Below are 20,493 nucleotides of genomic sequence, written 5' to 3'. Positions count from 1 at the left end.
CAGTCTTTCTAATGTTTAGTTATTGCTCATCCAGGACTGGATGTTGGATATACATAGGAAACCTGAAATTATGCTGCTCATTGGGAGCAGAGGTACCTTTGCTAGAGGTACCCTGGCTTTAATTCGATGGATAGGACCAAGTGGGAACAGTTTCACAAACCTGGAGGAGTTCGGGGATAGTGTGATCGACTTGGATGAATTTGTGCCCCTATGGGGATGGAAACATGATTAGAGGGATTCAAGTTTAGGTTGAAATGTAGCATCTAACATTTACATCAAACAAATATCAGATTACCTTGCCATGATCTTCAGTGACAACACCATTGGCAACTTCTTCATCAACATCTCAAAGGATCACCATTGACCAGAAGCTGAACTGGACCAGGGGCACTGAGGGCACAGAGCTGCTGGGGTGGGGGGATGAGGAGTGTGAGTGGTAAAGTCTGTGCATGCGCTGGGGAACGCGCACTAAAAGCCCCCTGAGGGCACAGAGCTGCTGGGGTGGGGGGATGAGGAGTGTGAGTGGTAAAGTCTGTGCATGCGCTGGGGAACGCGCACTGAAAGCTGCGTGAGGACACAGAGCTGCTGGGGTGGGCGATGGGAGGAGTGTGAGTGGTAAAGTCTGTGCATGCGCTGGGGAACGCGCACTAAAAGCCCCCTGAGGAGCTCAGAGCTGCTGGGGTGGGGGGATGAGGAGTGTGAGTGATAAAGTCTGTGCATGCGCTGGGGAACGCGCACTGAAAGCTGCGTGAGGACACAGAGCTGCTGGGGTGGGCGATGGGAGGAGTGTGAGTGATAAAGTCTGTGCATGCGCTGGGGAACGCGCACTGAAAGCTGCGTGAGGACACAGAGCTGCTTCAGTGAGCTAAAGAATTGTACAATCAAAAAGAAAGATTTTAAAAATGTTTAAAATATGTCCTGACATAGAACTCAGTAACAATAGCAGAAACATCATAAAAATTGTCTAAAAATTTTTAATGTAAAAAAAAATTACTGTCGAAAAGTGCATCCCGCTCATGGATGAGGTTTCCTAAAAATCCAAAGGCTGATTTGACCACCCACCAACCATAAGGTTGGATGGGCAGCAAATAATTGTTTTTAATTAATTGATTAAGGGCCTTAATAGGCCTCTTAATTGTCGGCGGGCACGCTGCTAACTCTCGCCTGTGCCTGCCAACCGAAATATTGCGCTAATACACGATACAGGATACTTGCTCAATGTCATCAAGCACTATTTTACACCCAGTTGGGTCGGGCGCCCATCTGCCTGCATGACATCAAACTCTGCCCCATGTCAGAGGTTTGGTAATCAATGACAAATGGCTCACCTACTTAGCCCTCAAAACCTCCTTCCCATCTACATGGCTCAAGTCAACTGTGTGATGAAATATTCAGCCCATAACTGTTTGGTAGCAGCTCTAACAGCCAACAGGAAACCAACATCATTCAGAACAGAGCAGTTTGCTTGATTGGTGCCCATGCTTCTTGACTTATTACCCACTCCCTCTACCATTGCTGTCCTTTGGCTGCAGTGTCTACATTCTACTGGATGCATCACAGCAACATGCCATAGCTTCTTTGACAAAGCATTCCCTTTTCTGCAATACCACTACCCTACAGTGGCTCACCCAGCAGTGTTCTCTATCAGGTCATGCATGACACAGGCTGTAGTTGTAATTTTGTTTTACATAAATTACAATACGTTAAAAATTACTTGTCGAAGAACCACCATCTTAATATGATTCTCTGCCTTCAAGTACGTAGTCCTCTCAAAATGCTGTGATACCCTGACTGTCCCGTCATTAAATGAGGATGTCCAACTGGTGATCTATGAGAGACCGCCGCAAATAACACTTGAAATATCTGTAACTTGTTCATTTTTCACTTAGGAATTCAAGGTGAAATTAAAGCACAACTTTTATGAAGAAATATGATGGCTATCATACCAATACGTGAAGAAATCTTAGAATTTTAAAGCACAGGAGCCCATTATGCCAGTGGTAATTCTTTGAAAGGGCTATCCACTGAGCCCATTCCACTGTCCACTGAGCCCATTCCCCTGTCCACTGAGCCCATTCCCCTGTCCACTGAGCCCATTCCCCTGTCCACTGAGCCCATTCCCCTGTCCACTGAGCCCATTCCCCTGTCCACCGAGTCCATTCCCCTGTCCACTAAGCCCATTCCCCTGTCCACTAAGCCCATTCCCCTGTCCACTAAGCCCATTCCCCTGTCCACTAAGCCCTTCCCCTGTCCTTCCAGTCCATTCCCCTGACCACCCAGCCCATTCCCCTGCCCACCGCGCCCATTCCCCTGCCCACCGCGCCCATTCCCCTGCCCACCGCGCCCATTCCCCTGCCCACCGCGCCCATTCCCCTGTCCACCGCGCCCATTCCCCTGTCCACCGTGCCCATTCCCCTGTCCACCGCGCCCATTCCCCTGTCCACCGCGCCCATTCCCCTGTCCACCGCGCCCATTCCCCTGTCCACCGCGCCCATTCCCCTGTCCACCGCGCCCATTCCCCTGTCCACCGCGCCCATTCCCCTGTCCACCGCGCCCATTCCCCTGTCCACCGCGCCCATTCCCCTGTCCACCGCGCCCATTCCCCTGTCCACCGCGCCCATTCCCCTGTCCACCGCGCCCATTCCCCTGTCATTCCAGCCCATTCCCCTGTCCACCGCGCCCATTCCCCTGTCATTCCAGCCCATTCCCCTGTCATTCCAGCCCATTCCCCTGTCATTCCAGCCCATTCCCCTGTCATTCCAGCCCATTCCCCTGTCATTCCAGCCCATTCCCCTGTCATTCCAGCCCATTCCCCTGTCATTCCAGCCCATTCCCCTGTCATTCCAGCCCATTCCCCTGTCATTCCAGCCCATTCCCCTGTCCACCCAGCCCATTCCCCTGTCCACCCAGCCCATTCCCCTGTCCACCCAGCCCATTCCCCTGTCCACCCAGCCCATTCCCCTGTCCACCCAGCCCATTCCCCTGTCATTCCAGCCCATTCCCCTGTCCACCCAGCCCATTCCCCTGTCATTCCAGCCCATTCCCCTGACCACCCAGCCCATTCCCCTGTCCACCGAGTCCATTCCCCTGTCCACCGAGCCCATTCCCCTGCCCACCCAGCCCATTCCCCTGCCCACCCAGCCCATTCCCCTGTCCACCCAGCCCATTCCCCTGTCCACCCAGCCCATTCCCCTGTCCACCCAGCCCATTCCCCTGTCCACCCAGCCCATTCCCCTGTCCACCCAGCCCATTCCCCTGTCCACCCAGCCCATTCCCCTGACCACCCAGCCCATTCCCCTGACCACCCAGCCCATTCCCCTGTCCACCCAGCCCATTCCCCTGTCCACCGAGTCCATTCCCCTGTCCACCGAGTCCATTCCCCTGACCACCCAGCCCATTCCCCTGTCCACCGAGTCCATTCCCCTGTCCACCGAGTCCATTCCCCTGTCCACCGAGTCCATTCCCCTGTCCACCGAGTCCATTCCCCTGTCCACCGAGTCCATTCCCCTGTCCACCGAGTCCATTCCCCTGTCCACCGAGTCCATTCCCCTGTCCACCGAGTCCATTCCCCTGTCCACCGAGTCCATTCCCCTGTCCACCGAGCCTATTCCCCTGTCATTCCAGTCCATTCCCCTGTCATTCCAGCCCATTCCCCTGACCACGCAGCCCATTCCCCTGACCACTCAGCCCATTCCCCTGACCACCCAGCCCATTCCCCTGACCACCCAGCCCATTCCCCTGTCATTCCAGCCCATTCCCCTGTCATTCCAGCCCATTCCCCTGTCATTCCAGCCCATTCCCCTGTCATTCCAGCCCATTCCCCTGTCATTCCAGCCCATTCCCCTGTCATTCCAGCCCATTCCCCTGTCATTCCAGCCCATTCCCCTGTCATTCCAGCCCATTCCCCTGTCATTCCAGCCCATTCCCCTGTCATTCCAGCCCATTCCCCTGTCATTCCAGCCCATTCCCCTGACCACCCAGCCCATTCCCCTGTCATTCCAGCCCATTCCCCTGTCATTCCAGCCCATTCCCCTGTCATTCCAGCCCATTCCCCTGTCATTCCAGCCCATTCCCCTGTCATTCCAGCCCATTCCCCTGTCATTCCAGCCCATTCCTCTGACCACCCAGCCCATTCCCCTGTCATTCCAGCCCATTCCCCTGTCATTCCAGCCCATTCCCCTGTCATTCCAGCCCATTCCCCTGTCATTCCAGCCCATTCCCCTGTCATTTCAGCCCATTCCCCTGTCATTCCAGCCCATTCCCCTGTCATTCCAGCCCATTCCCCTGTCATTCCAGCCCATTCCCCTGACCACCGAGTCCATTCCCCTGTCCACCCAGCCCATTCCCCTGTCCACCCAGCCCATTCCCCTGTCCACCGAGTCCATTCCCCTGTCCACCGAGTCCATTCCCCTGTCCACCGAGTCCATTCCCCTGTCCACCGAGTCCATTCCCCTGTCCACCGAGTCCATTCCCCTGTCCACCGAGTCCATTCCCCTGTCCACCGAGTCCATTCCCCTGTCCACCGAGTCCATTCCCCTGCCCACCGAGTCCATTCCCCTGCCCACCGAGTCCATTCCCCTGCCCACCGAGTCCATTCCCCTGCCCACCGAGTCCATTCCCCTGCCCACCGAGTCCATTCCCCTGCCCTTCCAGCCCATTCCCCTGCCCTTCCAGCCCATTCCCCTGTCCTTCCAGCCCATTCCCCTGTCCTTCCAGCCCATTCCCCTGTCCTTCCAGCCCATTCCCCTGTCCTTCCAGCCCATTCCCCTGTCCTTCCAGCCCATTCCCCTGTCCTTCCAGCCCATTCCCCTGTCCACCGAGCCCATTCCCCTGTCCACCGAGCCCATTCCCCTGCCCACCCAGCCCATTCCCCTGCCCACCCAGCCCATTTCCCTGTCCACCGAGTCCATTCCCCTGTCCTTCCAGCCCATTCCCCTGTCCTTCCAGCCCATTCCCCTGTCCTTCCAGCCCATTCCCCTGCCCACCGAGTCCATTCCCCTGCCCACCGAGTCCATTCCCCTGCCCACCGAGTCCATTCCCCTGCCCACCGAGTCCATTCCCCTGCCCACCGAGTCCATTCCCCTGCCCACCGAGTCCATTCCCCTGCCCACCGAGTCCATTCCCCTGCCCACCGAGTCCATTCCCCTGCCCACCGAGTCCATTCCCCTGCCCACCGAGTCCATTCCCCTGCCCACCGAGCCCATTCCCCTGCCCACCGAGCCCATTCCCCTGCCCACCGAGCCCATTCCCCTGCCCACCGAGCCCATTCCCCTGCCCACCGAGCCCATTCCCCTGTCCTTCCAGCCCATTCCCCTGTCCACTGAGCCCATTCCCTGTCCCACTTGCCCATTCCCTTTCCTTTCACCATGCTATTTCCTTTCTCCTCCAAATGTTTAACCAATTTCTTTTTCAAAGTTAAGTGTAAAGGATTATACTTCACCATATGCAATTAGGTGAAATAGATTGGTTGTATCCCATGTACCTAGAGTTCAACCATTTTTTACTTAGATTTTTACTTTGAAGTTTTCTCATTTGCTCAATATTTTGAGGTAGTGAGAGAACAGGGGATGTGATGTGAGTGGAATATGTCTGTGGTTTAATGATATATTGTTTATCTGGATTTAACTGGAATCCCATTTCAATAGGAAGCTGCACTGAGAGCATACTACATCCCAGATGATCCTCAGGAATATGAACTCCAAACATTTACCCAAGACACTGTCTGCAGTGACGATATTATCAACCGCAATGGAGGCAGCATGGAAAGCAGGAACCTGTCAGTATTCCGAGATACAATTCCTGAGGCGTGGGTATTACGCGCAAAGCCAAGAGATTATGAAATAGTCAAAATTTATCCTGGATGGTTAAAGTAAGTTGCTTCTTATGGACAATGAAAGTACAAAATAATATAGAAGGTATTTGGTGATACTACTACAGACAGTCAAATACTTTTGGTGAAGCAGTAATCTTCCAGATCTTGGGCAGTGTGGGAGGGTGGAGTTGTCTCCGATAGGCACAGGAGACCCTCAGAGGAGGTACCCCTGCCCTACCTGACAGCAGTCCGTGCAGTGAAAGCTACCAGGCTGCCGGCCTTGCCTCCACCTTTTCCTGTCGCATGTAACATGGTGGAGGCGGAATAAGGGCCTTAAGTGACCAATAATTGGCCACTTAGGTGCCTTAATAGGCCTAAGGGTGGACAGGCTGCCTGATGTCTTCCCCATCCATAATATGGGAGACAGGTCAGGAATGAGCGGGAAGGCGACTGACCAGCCATCCGTTTTATTTTACGATCGCTCCGCGTTCAGATACTCTGGCAGGGGTGGAGGGAGTGTAAAATCCAGCCCATTGTCGGGTTCAAGTAAAAGAAGATGTAATTCTACCTAAGCTGCCACACCTGTACTGGCACTCATGCTGGTTGCTTGATGAGGAGAGGTTTCCGGCACTAGCTTTAAAAAGTAAAATTCAGGAATGAAATGTGAGGATTTCTTACTGTTAATCGAAAAGGCCAGCTGCTTGGCTCTAGCAATGTATTCATGGATAACTGTCAGCTTGGAAACCTAACTGGTTCTTGTGCTTGAAGGTGTTAGAGTGTTTTGTCCCTGTGCAGAATTTCACTTGTACAGAAGAAAATGTTAGGATGAAGCTGTAACTGAAATAGTACAGAGCAACCCTGGCAGCAGCGAGGGAGAGCGGCAACTTCACCTGCCGAGGGAGAGCGGCAGCTTCACCTGGCGAGGGAGAGCGGCAGCTTCACCTGGCGAGGGAGAGCGGCAGCTTCACCTGGCGAGGGAGAGCGGCAGCTTCACCTGGCGAGGGAGAGCGGCAGCTTCACCTGGCGAGGGACAGCGGCAGCTTCACCTGGCGAGGGAGAGCGGCAGCTTCACCTGGCGAGGGAGAGCGGCAGCTTCACCTGGCGAGGGAGAGCGGCAGCTTCACCTGACGAGGGAGAGCGGCAGCTTCACCTGGCGAGGGAGAGCGGCAGCTTCACCTGGCGAGGGAGAGCGGCAGCTTCACCTGGCGAGGGAGAGCGGCAGCTTCACCTGGCGAGGGAGAGCGGCAGCTTCACCTGGCGAGGGAGAGCGGCAGCTTCACCTGGCGAGGGAGAGCGGCAGCTTCACCTGGCGAGGGAGAGCGGCAGCTTCACCTGGCGAGGGAGAGCGGCAGCTTCACCTGGCGAGGGAGAGCGGCAGCTTCACCTGGCGAGGGAGAGCGGCAGCTTCACCTGGCGAGGGAGAGCGGCAGCTTCACCTGGCGAGGGAGAGAGGCAGCTTCACCTGGCGAGGGAGAGCGGGAGGTTCACCTGGCGAGGGAGAGCGGCAGCTTCACCTGGCGAGGGAGAGCGGCAGCTTCACCTGGTGAGGGAGAGCGGGAGGTTTACCCAAGCCTCGCAGAGTGAAACCAGAAGTGGAAGGAAGGAATAACATTGTTACAAAGGTAAAACCCCGTCACACAGGCATTTATATTTTTTACAAAGCTAAAAAGATCTAAGGGACACTTGGGTGTTCTGCCACCTCAATATAATTTAGATAACAGTGACTTTGTTTCATAATTCAAAAGATCTGATTTTGAAAGCATCTTAAGTTCGAAAAAGCCAATAGCTGGGCCTGGACTGAATTGTATACGTTTAAGTTTGTATTACACTTTTTCAGTTTTTTCTTTTTAAAAGTAATAGACTGTATGTACATCAGTTTCCTGTAAAGTTTTATGGCCAGCATTTCAAGGACGGCAGGGTTTCCCTTCCCACCATCTGAAGAGTGGGAGTGGAACATTCCCGCCGACACTGCCTGCCCCTCAGCGATTTTTCACTCTAACAAGCGTTACATGGCTGGAGAAGGTCCCACCTCAGAGTGATGGTGGCCAAGCAGATTAGCTGTCAGCTCTCTAGTCCCTGCAGTGGACAAGACTGGGACTGTGTGCAGCCCCTAGAGCCAAAGTCCCAGCATTCCAGGAACAGATAAGTTTTGGGCTTCTCAGGGCAGGGAGGTCTGGGGGTTGTGGACAATGGGGGATTAGGGTGTCGATGGAGTGGCCGGGATGGTGGTGGTGGGGGAGCGGATGGGGGTCCTGCAGTTACTGGACCTTAAGGGAGGCACGCCCAATGTTAAGAAGGGGCAGCTGATGGAGACTTTCCTCTACTTCCCACCTAAGGCCTGAACCTGATTATTGTCGGCCTTCCTGTACCCCGGAATTATTCCCGCCAGTGTAAAAATTGAGGCTCAGCGGGAAATGGTCCTTAAGTGGTCAATAATTGGGCATTTATGGGCCTCAATTGGGTAAAGGGTGGACAGGCCGTCCGAGGGCTTGCCTGCCCCAGCATAAAATTGCGGAGAGGTCAGAGCAGGCGGGAGCTCAACAGGAAGCCCATCCGAGTGATTTTATGCTCACCCCCCACCTACAAACCCTCCGGTGGGGAGAGCATAAAATTCTGCCCTATGATTTCATTGACAGTTAATATTTCTCCCTTTTTGAATGTTCATCTGTTAGTTTAACCATGTTTCTGTGTTTCAGGTTTGGAGTGGCTTATATCTCCATTCCTATAAATATCGAGACTACAGTCAAAGCAGTTATCCAGGAAGTCCTTGTACAACTGGGCAGACAGGTCAGTTCCAGTTAGAAATGTTCAATATTTACTTTGTTTGATATAATTGACTAATGTGCAGTAACTATAACCAGGCCAACCCAACCCTTTGTTTCTTTTCTGTAAGTACAGTGTCATCCTGTTTACACCAATGAAACAGGGTCCAAAAACTACATCAATCACATTATATTTTAATGAGAACCAAAATATTCTTGTGACCTAATTTCAGTAATATAGTTAAAGCTGTTCCATGATGGTCATGGTATATCATAATAAACTATGTACAGTTTTTGCTTGCCTAATTTAGAAAGGATATTAAATTATTGAGGGGGGAAAACATGGTGTGGCCACTAATTTAAACCCAAAACATAGCTGCAGAGCCAGGAGGACCTTGGGTATTCTTTCCCTTAAAATCAAGACAGCATTTGATCGAATCCGCATCAAGGAGGCCTAGCAAACTCAAGTCAATGTGAATGAGGGGGAAAACTCTCCGCTGGTTGGAGTCATACCTGGCACAAAGGAGGATGGTTGTGGTTGTTGAAGGCCAATTGTCACAGCCCTAGGACATCACTACAGGTAGTATCCTAGGCTCAACCATCTTCAGCTGCTTCATCAATGATTTTCCCTCCATCATCAGATCAGAAATAGGGATTTTCAATGATGTTTGCAGAGTGTTCAGCACCAGTTGCCACTCCTCAGATACTGAAGCAGTTTGTGTCCATATGCAGCAAGACCTGGACAACATTTAGGCTCAGACTAATAAGTGGCAAATAACATTTGTGCCAGGTGCCAATCGATGACCATCTCCAACAAGAGAGAATCTAACCATCTCCCCTTAACATTCAATTACCATTATTGAATCCCTCACTGTGAAGACCCTCGGGGTTACCATTGACCAGAAACTGAACTCGATCAAAGTGAAAGGTAAAGGAAATAAAACCAGGATGACAAGGGAGATAGAGAATATGAAGAAACAAAGAATTCACCCGATATGCATCATTCCCCCTCTTTTTTTTAAAGTGAGAACCAAGCCAAATACAGTAAGTGGAGAGGGGAAGTGAAGAGGGAAATAAAACTGACAAAGAGCGAATATGAGAGTAGAATGGCAGTTAACATAAAGGTTCCCAAAAATCTTCTGCCAGCATGTAAATAGCAAGCAAGGCAGGGTGGAGAGCGTGACATATGCTTAGAGGCACAGGAAAAGGCTAAAATACTCAATGAGTACTTTGTTTATGAGTGTTTATTAAGGAAGAGGATGCTGATAAAATAAGAGATGGTAGATGTAATGGATGAGTTGAAAATTGATAAGCAGGATGCACTGGAAAGGCTGGCTGTGCCCAGTTTTGGTCAGTTGCCTGGTCTGGAAGACTTGAATCCCAAATTTTTTTAAGGAAGTGAGGGTGGAGATAGTAGAAAGGCTTGCCTTAATTTTCCAATCTTCCCTGGATGTGGAGGAGATGCCAGAGGATTGGAAAATGGCAAATGTTACAACCTTATTCAAGAAAGAGTGTAAGGACATTGCTAATAACTGCAGGTCAGTCAGTTTAACATCAGTGGTAGATAAGCTTTTAGAAACAATAATCCGAGAAAATATCAACACGCAATTGGACAGGTTTGAGTTAAATTAAGGAGAGCCAGCATGGATTTGTAAAAGGCAGATCATGCTTGTCTAATCTAATTGAATTTTTTGATGTAGTAAGAGAGATGAAGGGAGAGCAGTAGATGTTGTCTGTATGGATTTTAGGAAGGTTTTTGACAAAGTACCACATAAAAGGCTGGTTAACAAAATTGCAGCTCATGAAATAGGAGGGTCAGTGCCAACTCAGATTCTAAAAAATTGGTTTAACAACAGAAAGCAGTGAGTTATCATAAATGGTTGTTCTTCAGATTGGAAAATGGTAAATGGTGATGTTCTGCAGGGTTCAGTATTAGTTCCCTTGCATTTTTGTGGTAAATAGCAATGAATTGTACTTGAACAGATTAGAAATTTGCTAATGATACAAAAATTGGTTAGTGTTGTTGATTATGCAGAAGAAAGCTGTAGACTGCAGGAAGATATCAGTGCACCAGTCAGGTGGGCAGATCAGTGGCGAATGGAGTCCCATCTGGAGAATTGTGAGGAAATGCATTTGGGGAAGGCTAACGGGGCAAGGGAATATATAATAAATGGTCGGATACTGAGAAGTGTAGAAGACAGAGTGGCCTTAGATTGCGTGTCCACAAATCCCAGAAGGTGGCTGCACAGATAGGTAAGATGGTCAAGAGGCATACGGGATAGCTGCCTTTATTAGCTGAGGAATAGAATATAAGAGCTGAGCAGTTATGCTGGAACTGTTTAAAACACTGGTTAGACCACAATTGGAGTATTGCATGCAGTTCAGGTAACCGCACTACAGGAAAGATCTGATTGCACTAGAGAGGGAAAAAGAGGAGATTTATGAGGATGTTGCATGAACGGGACAATTTTAGTTATAAGGAAAGATTTGATTGGCTAGGGTTCCAATGAAAGGTCATAGACTTGAAATGTTAACTATTTTTCTCCACATATGCTGCCTGACCGGCTGATTACTTTCAGAATTTTCTGTTTTTATCTTGGATAGTCTAGGGTTATTTTCTTTGCAATAGAGAAGGCTGAAGGGAGACCTAATTGAAGTATAAAGTCATGAGGGGACTTTATAGAGTGAATTAGAAAGCCCCATTCACCTAGTTTGAGGGGTCCATAATCAGGGAGCATAGATTAATGGCAAGAGGCTTAGAGGTGTTTTGAGGGTAAATTTTTTCATCCAGAGGGCTGTAGGAATCCAGAACTCACTGCCTGAAAGGGTGGTAGAGGGGCCCTCATAACATTTAAAAAGTACTTAGATAAGAACTTGTAGTGCCGTAACCTATAAAAATCAAAGATCCTCATCTGACTGAGCTTTCCTTCTTAGAAACACGGACTCCTGCCTGGAAACATAGGGCGTTCCATGGGGCTGATGCTGTGTTGAGCCACCTCCTGGCTCAGGAGCCGGTCCCTTCTTGGAAACAATCCTGACCCTGAGCTGTCATGCCGTGAAAAATTCTATCCTTAAAAGTCTAAAACTAGCTTCACTTACCTGTATTGGCATTGCTTTTATTTTAGAAGCAAACTAAAGAAGATAGCTCAACATCCTGTGCTCTAATGTGACACTGGAATCTGATTCTTTTTACAGGATGAAAATATTGAAGATTTTGAACTAGCTGAGGTACTCATGGGCTGTAAGCAGGGTAAGATTTTAATGCAATTGATTTTTGAAACACCGAATATACTGGAAAAGAGGAATGTCTGTGTGTGCCTAAGCGTGTTTTTGTTTGTGTGTGTGTCCGCCTGTTTGTGTCTGTCGCCGTGTGTTTTTGTCAGTGTGGTCTGTCTCTGTTTTTGCCAAAGTGTGTGTCTGTATATCTGTTTCCTTGTGTCAGTGTGTGTCTGCCTGTGTGCTTTTGCCAGTGTGTCTTTATGTCAGTATGTGTCTGTGTCTGTCTCTGTACATACGAACATATGAATTAGGAGCAGGAAGTAGGCCACTTGGCCCTTCAAGTCTGCTCCGCTATTCAATAAGATCATGGCTGATCTAACTGTAACTTCCTGCCTTCCTCAAGTAACCCTTCACCTGCTTGTTTATCAAGAATCTAGCTAACTCTGCCTTGAAAACATTCAAAGACTCTGCTTCCACTGCCTTTTGAGGAAGAGAGTTCCAAAGACACTCAACCCTCTAAGAGAAAAAAATTTCTTCTCGTCGCTATTTTAAATAGGCGACCACTTATTTTTAAACAGTGACCCCTGGTTCTAGACTCTCCCACAAGAGGAAACACTCTCTCCACATCTGTTTTGGCCAAACTGTGTATCCGCCTCTTTGTTTCAGTGGGTGTCTGTGTGTTTTTGCCAGTATGTCCATGTGTCTGCCTCGTTTTGTGTCAGTGTGTGTGTTTGTCTCTTTGTTTTATTCATTCACGGGATGTGCATCCATAATTGCCCTTGAGAAGGTGGTGGTGAGCTGCCTTCTTGAACTGTTGCAGTCCATGTGGTGTAGGTACACCCACAGTGCTGTTAGGGAGGGAGCTCCAGGATTTTGACCCTGCTTTTTGTGTACAGGACACACCTGGGCAATTTTCCACATTGCTGGGTAAATGCCAGTGTTGTAGCTGTACTGGAACAGCTTGGCTCAGGGGTGGCAAGTTCTGGAGCACAGTCTTCAGTACTATTGCCGGAATATTGTCAGGGCCCATAGCCTTTGCAGTATTCAGTGCCTTCAGCCACTTCTTGATATCATGTGGAGTAAATCAAATAGGCTGAAGACTGACATCTGTAATATTGGGGACCTCTGGGGGAGGCCAAGATGGTCCCTCCCTCGGCACTTCTGGCTGAAGATTATTGCAACTGCTTCAGCCTTATCTTTTGCACTGATGTGCTGGGCTCCCCCATCACTGAGGATGGAGATATTTGTGGAGCCTCCTTCTCCAGTGAGCTGTTTAATTGTCCATCACCATTCACGACTGGATGTGGCAGTGCTTAGACCTGATCAGTCAGTTGTCTTATCACTTGCTGCTTATGCTGTTTGGCACACAAGTAGTCCTGTGTAGTAGCTTCGTCAGGTTGACACCTCATTTTGAGGTATGCCTGCTGCTGCTCCTGGCATGCCTTCCTGCATCCTTCATTGAACCAGGCTTGATCCCCTGGCTTGATGGTAATGGTAGAGTGGGGATATGCCGGGCCATGAGGTTACAGATTGTGTTCGAGTACAATCCTGCTTTCGCTGATGGCCCACAGTGCCTCATAGTTGCCCAGCCTTGAGTTGCTAGATCTGTTTGAAATCCATTCCATTTATCATGGTGGTAGTGCCACACAACACGATGGAGGGTATCCTCACTGTGATGACCGGACTTTGTCTCCACAAGGACTGTGTGGTGGTCACTCCTACCGATACTGTCATGGACAGATGTATCTGTTGCAGGCAGATTGGTGAGGACAAGGTCAAGTATATTTTTCCCTCTTGTTGGTTCCCTCACCACCTGCTGCAGACCCAGTCTAGCAGCTAGGTCATTTAGGACTCGGCCAGCTCGCTCTGTGGTGGTGCTACCGAGCCACTCTTGGAAATGGACATTGAAGTCCCCCACCCAGAACACATTCTGCGCCCTTGCCACCCTCACTGCTTCCTCCAAATGATGTTCCAGATTCCAGATGCTGTTCCTGGTAATTCTAGATTTTGGTTGAATTCAGATTTCACCATCTGCCTTGGTGGGATTTGCCTATATGTCTGCCTCAGTTTGTTTTTGACAGCATGTGTCTGTGTGTCTGTCTCTGTTTTTGCCAAAGTATGTGTCTGTGAGTCTGTCCCTGTGTCAATGTGTGTCTGTGCACCTGCCTCTGTCAGTGTGTTAGTCTGCATGTTTTTCCCAGTGTGTCTGTGCCTGCTTTTGTCAGCCTGTTGCCTGTCTCTGTGTCATTTTGTATCTGTGTTTTTGTCAGTCTGTACCTGTGTCTCTGTCTCTGTATGTGTCACTATGTGTCTGTCTATGCCTCTGCTTTTCTGTTCATTTGCTGCCTCTGAGAATTGCTTCTGTACTTCTGACACTGGCAGTAATAATGTATCATCCTGCAGCATGGGGATAGTAAGATTGTTGACACATTAATTTCAGACTCCACACCAGTGACCACTTTGTAAAATATTCCATTTGCATTGCAATGTTAAAAATGTTCAGCTGTGATTCAGTGGGCACTCTCTCCTCTGAATCCAAAGGTTGTGAGTTCAAGTTCCACTCCAGGACTTGAGCACAATAAGCTATGCTGATACTCTAGCACTGAGGAAATGTCACGCTGATTAGAGTCTTCCAGATGAAATGTTGACCCAAGACCCTGTCTGCCCTTTCAGGTCAAACACGATTTCCTTTTCACAAGACCATGTTGACTCTGCCTGATTGCATTGAGATTTTCTAAGTGCCCCACTATAACCTTCTTAATAATAGATTCCAGCATTTTCCCCTCTGACAGATGTTAAGCTAACTGGCCAGTAGTTTCCTGCTTTCTGTCTCCCTCCTTTCTTGAGCAAAGGAGTTACGTTTCATTATTTTCCAATCTGATGGGACCGTTCCAGAACCTAGGGAATTTTGGAAAGTTTAAACCAATGCATCCACTATCTCAGTAGCCAATTCTTTTAAGATGAAATCCATCAAGATCAGAGGATTTGTCAGGTTTTAATTCTAATAATTTTCTCAGTTTCCTTTCCCTGGTGATTGTAATTGTTTTAAGTTCCTCCCTCCCACCTCCTGATTCACATTTATTTCTGGGATGTTAATTGCATCCTCTACAGTGAAGACAAAATAGCTGGAAAAACTCAGCAGGTCTGGCAGCGTCTGCGGACAGGAGCACAGTTAATGTTTCGAGTCCGTATGACTCTTCAACAGAACTAAGTAAAAATAGAAAAGAGGTGAAAAATTTTTGTTTTGGATTGTTGTTTTTGTTTTGGATTTCCAGCATCCGCAGTTTTTTGCTTTTATCTTAAGACAAAATATCTGTTCAATTCGTCTACTATTTCCTTATTTTCCATTATTAATTCCCCAGACTCACTCTGTAGAGGACCAACATTCACTCTACGTACTCTTTTCCTTTTTAAATACCTGTAGAAGCTCTTACTATCTGTTTTTATATTTCTAGCTGGTTTCCCCTTGTATTCTAATTTCTCCTGCCTTATTAATCTTTTAATCATTCTTTGCTGTGTTTTATATTCTGTCCAATCTTCTGACCTGTCGCTCATCTTAGCAGAATTATACGTTTTTTCTTTCAGTTTGATACTATCTTTAACTTCCTTAGTTAACCACGGATTGTGCAATCTATCCTCAGTCTTTCTTTCTCGCTGAATGTATCTTTTCTGAGTATCCTGAAATATCTTCTGAAATGCCTACTGACCTATCCCTTAACCTAATTTCCCAATTCACTTCAGTTAGCTATGTTTTCATGCCCTCAAAATTGCCTTTTTTTAAGCTTTAAACATTAGATTTAGAACCACTCCCTATAATTGAATATGAAATTCAGTTACATATGATCACTGCCACCTAGGGGTGCCTTCACCATGAGGTCATTAATTAACCCTATCTCATTGCACATTACCAGACCTAGGATTACCAGCTCTCTGGTTGGCTCTAGAACATGTTGCTCTAAGAAATTGTCCCAAATGAATTCTATGAACTATCAGGGCCAGCTTTGCCAATCTGATTTGTCCAATCTATATGTAGATTTAAATCACCCATGATTATCGTCATACCTTTCTCACAAGCCCCTATTATTCTCGTATACCTCATCCTACCAGTGGTTACTGGTAGGGGGCCTATAAACCACTTCTACAAGTGATATCTTGCCTTTACTCTTTCTCATCTCTACCTAAACTGATTCTACGTCTTGATCTCCAGAACTAAAGCCATCTCTCTCTGTTCTACCAATGAAAGAAAAAAGTTGTCATAAAGCTATTAATATATATAATATTATTGGAAAAGATTTTTATTTTAAAATAGAGGTTTAGTCTGTGGGTGTGTCTTAATTAGATTAAAGCCAGCTGGTCTGGGTGCTTTGATGTGCACTAGTTTTGAGATGTAAGAGAGGTAGAGGGCATTTGCATTTTTTGAATGGAGCATACAAAAAGGCAAATGAAATCTGGCACCTAGCTAGCAGAGACCAAGCAATATGTTTATATTACTAATAAAATTGGTACTATGAAAGGGGTTTTATTGTTAGAAGCTGCTGGTGATACAATGAGAATTTACATTCAATGAGCTGTGTTAGGTATAACTTCAGCAGTTTTCGTGTGTACAGGGCAGAGGCAATGTAAGCTGTAAGCCTCCAACTGTCTCCACAGCAACCAAAGTGAAAAGAACCTCATTTTCAATTTGTAAGATGAAAATGCTTTGCCTGGTGTCTGGTTAAGCCTATGAGTTGTTGTTGCCTTAATAGAAATTAGTTTGGGAATTTGTTAAAAGCTATGATAGCAGTAATTTGTAGCCGTGTGTATATATTTAACTTGTGTAAATTAATAAAATGTTTCCTTTAGTTTAATATAAAACCTTTTGAGAACTGGTGGTCTGATTCCTGAATTTGGAGTCGCATCTCAAACATACCACTTAAAAATATAGGTTATGACAGTTGTTTAAAGTTTCCCTCTAGGATTTTTAAATAACTCCGCTTTACTGAAAGGCTGTCTCATAACACAAGTGGATCTGCAATATGAAGCCTAGAAAAATAAATTTGCTTCATGCCTCCTGACATCGCCCCTGAACAGCTTTCTAACTTTAATGTTTTGTCCCCTTGTTCTGGATATCCCCCAATAGAGGAAATAGTTTCTCCCTATCTGCCCTCCTTAAACATCTATAAGCACCCTGATTAGATCACCACCTAATATTCTATATTCAAAGGAATACAAGCCTATTCAATATAATAAAAGCAAAATACTGTGGATGCTGCAAATCTGAAATAAAATGCTGATAAAACTCAGCAGGTCTGGTGGCATCTGTGGAGAGAGAAACTGAGTTAACGTTTTGAATCCATAGAAAGAGCTCAGAAATCTCTGAGGCACAGAGCTGCCTCAGGGAAATTAAGTTCAAATTTAAAGTTTAAAATAAAGAAAATTAAAAATCATTTACACATGTCCCTTCATGTGACAATGTCACATGAGCTGGGACATGTTTATGAAATGTTTTAAAAATATTTATTAATTTAATAAAACCTTTGTGAAACCTCACCCCACTGTGGATGAGGTTTCATGAAAAATGCGAAGGCGCTTGGGCTCTTTGCGCGCCAATCTTAATGTTTCCTAATGGCTTTAACAGGCCCTTTGACAGTTCAGTGGGTACACAGCCGCCTCTGGCACGCGCCCGGCAAGCAAAAGATCGGACTGACGCGCGGTGATGTCGGGTCGCATGCCCGATGACACCGCGCGTTACTTTACATGCCCCACATGCTGACAGGAAAGTTCTCCCCAGTGTATTTCTATTTGTGGAGGGAGTGCTACACAGGGGACCATTAATAAAAAACGATAAACCTAGTAAGGAATTTCAGGAGGAATCTCTTTACCCAGAGTGTGATGAGAATGGGGAGCTCACGATCACAAGGAGTAGTCGGCATGAATATATGGATGAATTTAAAGAGAGAAGTTAGATAAACACATTAGGGAAGAAAGAAAAGTTTGCACTTCTGTAGCGCCTTTCATGACCACTGGGTGTCACAAAGAGCTTTACAACCAATGAAAGAATTTTGAAATAGGAAACATAGCAGCCAAGGAGTCAAAGGATATCTTGGTTGGATGGGAGGGGGCTGGTGCGGTTAAATACCAACATGAAAGAGTTGGGTGGGAGGGGTTGGTATGGTATAAATAACAATGTGGACCAGTTGAGCTGATTGGCTTGTTTCTCTGCTGTGAATACGATAGAAATATTATAGAAACAGACCCTGGGAAATGGGATCAGCAGATAACTTTGAAGAATGGGAAATTCCATCAATATCTTCCCACTAAAATAACAGAAAACAATTCAGTAGCATCGAACTGGTGTGGGTGGAAATGGGTGACATTCAGCGATTTGACTCACCTAATTTGGTGAGCTTCATTCAGTGTAGAAAATAAATGTTTTTCCAAAAGCAGTAGGATCTTATTTAGTATTGAGGCCAAACTGTAAAAGTCCTCATTTAGGGAAACAGATTTCTTGCTTTACTTATTTGTTTTTTATTTTCCATGTTCCTTTTAGTGCAGTGTGTGCTGCTATCTCAGCTTGAACTGATGCTTGGCAGACTTCAAGATATTAGAAAGGTGAGAAAATTATTAATTATACATTTTTGTACTTTGTATCTAAACAACTTTTCAGTCATAACAGAAAGTGTTGAAAATACTCAGCAGGTCTGGCAGCATCTGTGGAGAGAGAAACAGAATTAACATTTTGAGCCCAATATGACTCTTCTTCAGAAACTCCAAAGTTCTGGACAAATATCATATTTGGACTCAAAACGTTAACTCTTGTTTCTCTTTCCACAGATGCTGCCAGACCTGGGCCAGGACCTTTAGGTCGGCAGCAGGTGGGGGGAGGGGGGCCTGCTCGCCGACGTGTAAAGTGACATGGGATGATATCGGGGAAACTCCTGACATCACCCCGCGTCATTTCAATTTTCATGTTGGCGGGGGCACAGCCAAATCAGCTGTGTGCCCGCCAACCTGTGCATGGCCTATTGAGGCCAATGACAAACTCATTAACATCATTAATGAACCTTAAGGTTGGTGGGCTGGCTGGGAGCCCTGGCGGGCTTCAGAGAAAGCATCAAACCTCATACACAGGAGGAATGAGGTTTCATGAGAGATTTTTTAATATTTAATAAATGTTTGATTTAAAGTGATGGACGTGTCACATGAGGGGACATGTCAGGGAAATTTTGTTTTTGTACATTTACCATTTTTAAATTTGGCGCCAATCTCCCTGAGGCAGCACTTAGCCCGCACAGCGCTTCCTGGCGGAAGTCACTCTAGGCGGGCCTTAAGTGGCCCGCCCATGTAAAATGGCGGCACGCCTGCACACGCCCGCTACTGCACTTCCCCCCCAACGGGGGGAGAATTCTTCCCCTGGTGAACTTCTCTAGCACTTTCTGTTTTTATTTCGGATCTCCTGCATCCGCAGTATTTTGCTTTTAACTTTTCATATCAGGTGGATAATATTGAGCTCTTTAATCTCATTCATGCAGTTTTCTCCAATAAACATTGAACTTAAGAAATACGAGCTGGAGCAGGCCGTTTGTGTCTTCAAGTCTGTCCTAGTATTCAATAAAATCATGACTAACCTTCTATTTCAATTCTACCTTCCTGTGTTTTCCCCATGGTATCCAAATATCTATTGATCTCTATCTTGATTATGCTTAACAACTGAGTAACCTTAGCTCTCTTGGGTAGATTCCAAAGATTGCAAAATCTGTTACATTTCCAACTTTTTGCAGTTCTAATGAAAGGTCACAAATCTGAAATATTAACTCCACCTCTCCCTCCACAGATGCAGCCAGACTTGCTGAGTAATTCGAGCAATATGCATAGTCTTTATCTTAACTAATTCCTGATGAACAGGAATTTACCTTTCTCTTGCCATTAACTGCCTCTAATCCTGCATTTTGAGCTTAATTTCCAGCTCCTATCTTGAAAACAAATTATTTTATTAAAATATATTTAAACATTGTTATGATCCTTGGCCAGATCCCTCGTTGTTGGTAAGATCAGTTATGGATCAATAACGTTTTGTTTAAAGTAAACAAAGATTGAGATTCAAGACACTTGTTCAGTGAATAAAGCCCAAGATTCCATGCATTTTAAACAAACAAAAAATAGGCAAGGTCAGAAAGATAAAACAATTTACAATATCTACCTTATACTCTAACTTACAGGGTAAATATGAGGTACATGTGAATTAACAGGCAACTGTGTTCGAATGCACCACACCACACAATAAATGGCAGGTGCGACCAAGACAGAGTCCATGGATTTTTCAACAACCCGCCCAGATGTCAGTAACACTGTGAGTCGACCAATCTCACTATAACCCTGTCTCCCTCTCATGATGGATTCCAGTCTTCACCTTTGAAGATCTAACCTAGGAATTCTCTTCAAAAGTTGCTTCAACTTGGACGGCATCAACAACGGCCCACCTTGCAGGGTTCCAATCTTGCCTCCGAGATTCTGTTCCCCCGGATTCCTGAGTATACACTCAAGTACCAACTCACAAACACATTTTTAGATCTTCAGCCCAGCTGAGCAGAACATTACTGCTCCAAAGGGGAACCTTTTCCACACACACAGTCACCAACCTTCGGCTGCTTTCTTGGATCTTCAGGGCTTCCCTTGACCCCTGTTCACTTTAAATCTGCTACCTGCAGCCCTTATCCTGTT

General features: G+C 46.7%; 1 protein-coding gene across 1 annotated transcript in view; it reads left to right on the top strand.

Annotated features, from left to right (window-relative positions):
- LOC121280181 (diacylglycerol kinase theta) overlaps positions 1-20,493 on the top strand; it is a 197,539-nt gene that overhangs the window by 92,106 nt on the left and 84,940 nt on the right. Inside the window, exons 9-12 of the mRNA XM_041191910.1 lie at positions 5,646-5,869; positions 8,509-8,599; positions 11,770-11,824; positions 18,323-18,384. Of these exons, the coding sequence (XP_041047844.1) occupies positions 5,646-5,869; positions 8,509-8,599; positions 11,770-11,824; positions 18,323-18,384 (432 nt within the window). The remainder of the gene's footprint in view (positions 1-5,645; positions 5,870-8,508; positions 8,600-11,769; positions 11,825-18,322; positions 18,385-20,493) is intronic.

Source organism: Carcharodon carcharias, chromosome 1 (genome assembly GCF_017639515.1).
Source record: "Carcharodon carcharias isolate sCarCar2 chromosome 1, sCarCar2.pri, whole genome shotgun sequence".
Taxonomy (NCBI): domain Eukaryota; kingdom Metazoa; phylum Chordata; class Chondrichthyes; order Lamniformes; family Lamnidae; genus Carcharodon; species Carcharodon carcharias.
Note: the sequence above shows the minus strand (reverse complement) of the source record. Positions and strands in the feature narration are given on the sequence as shown.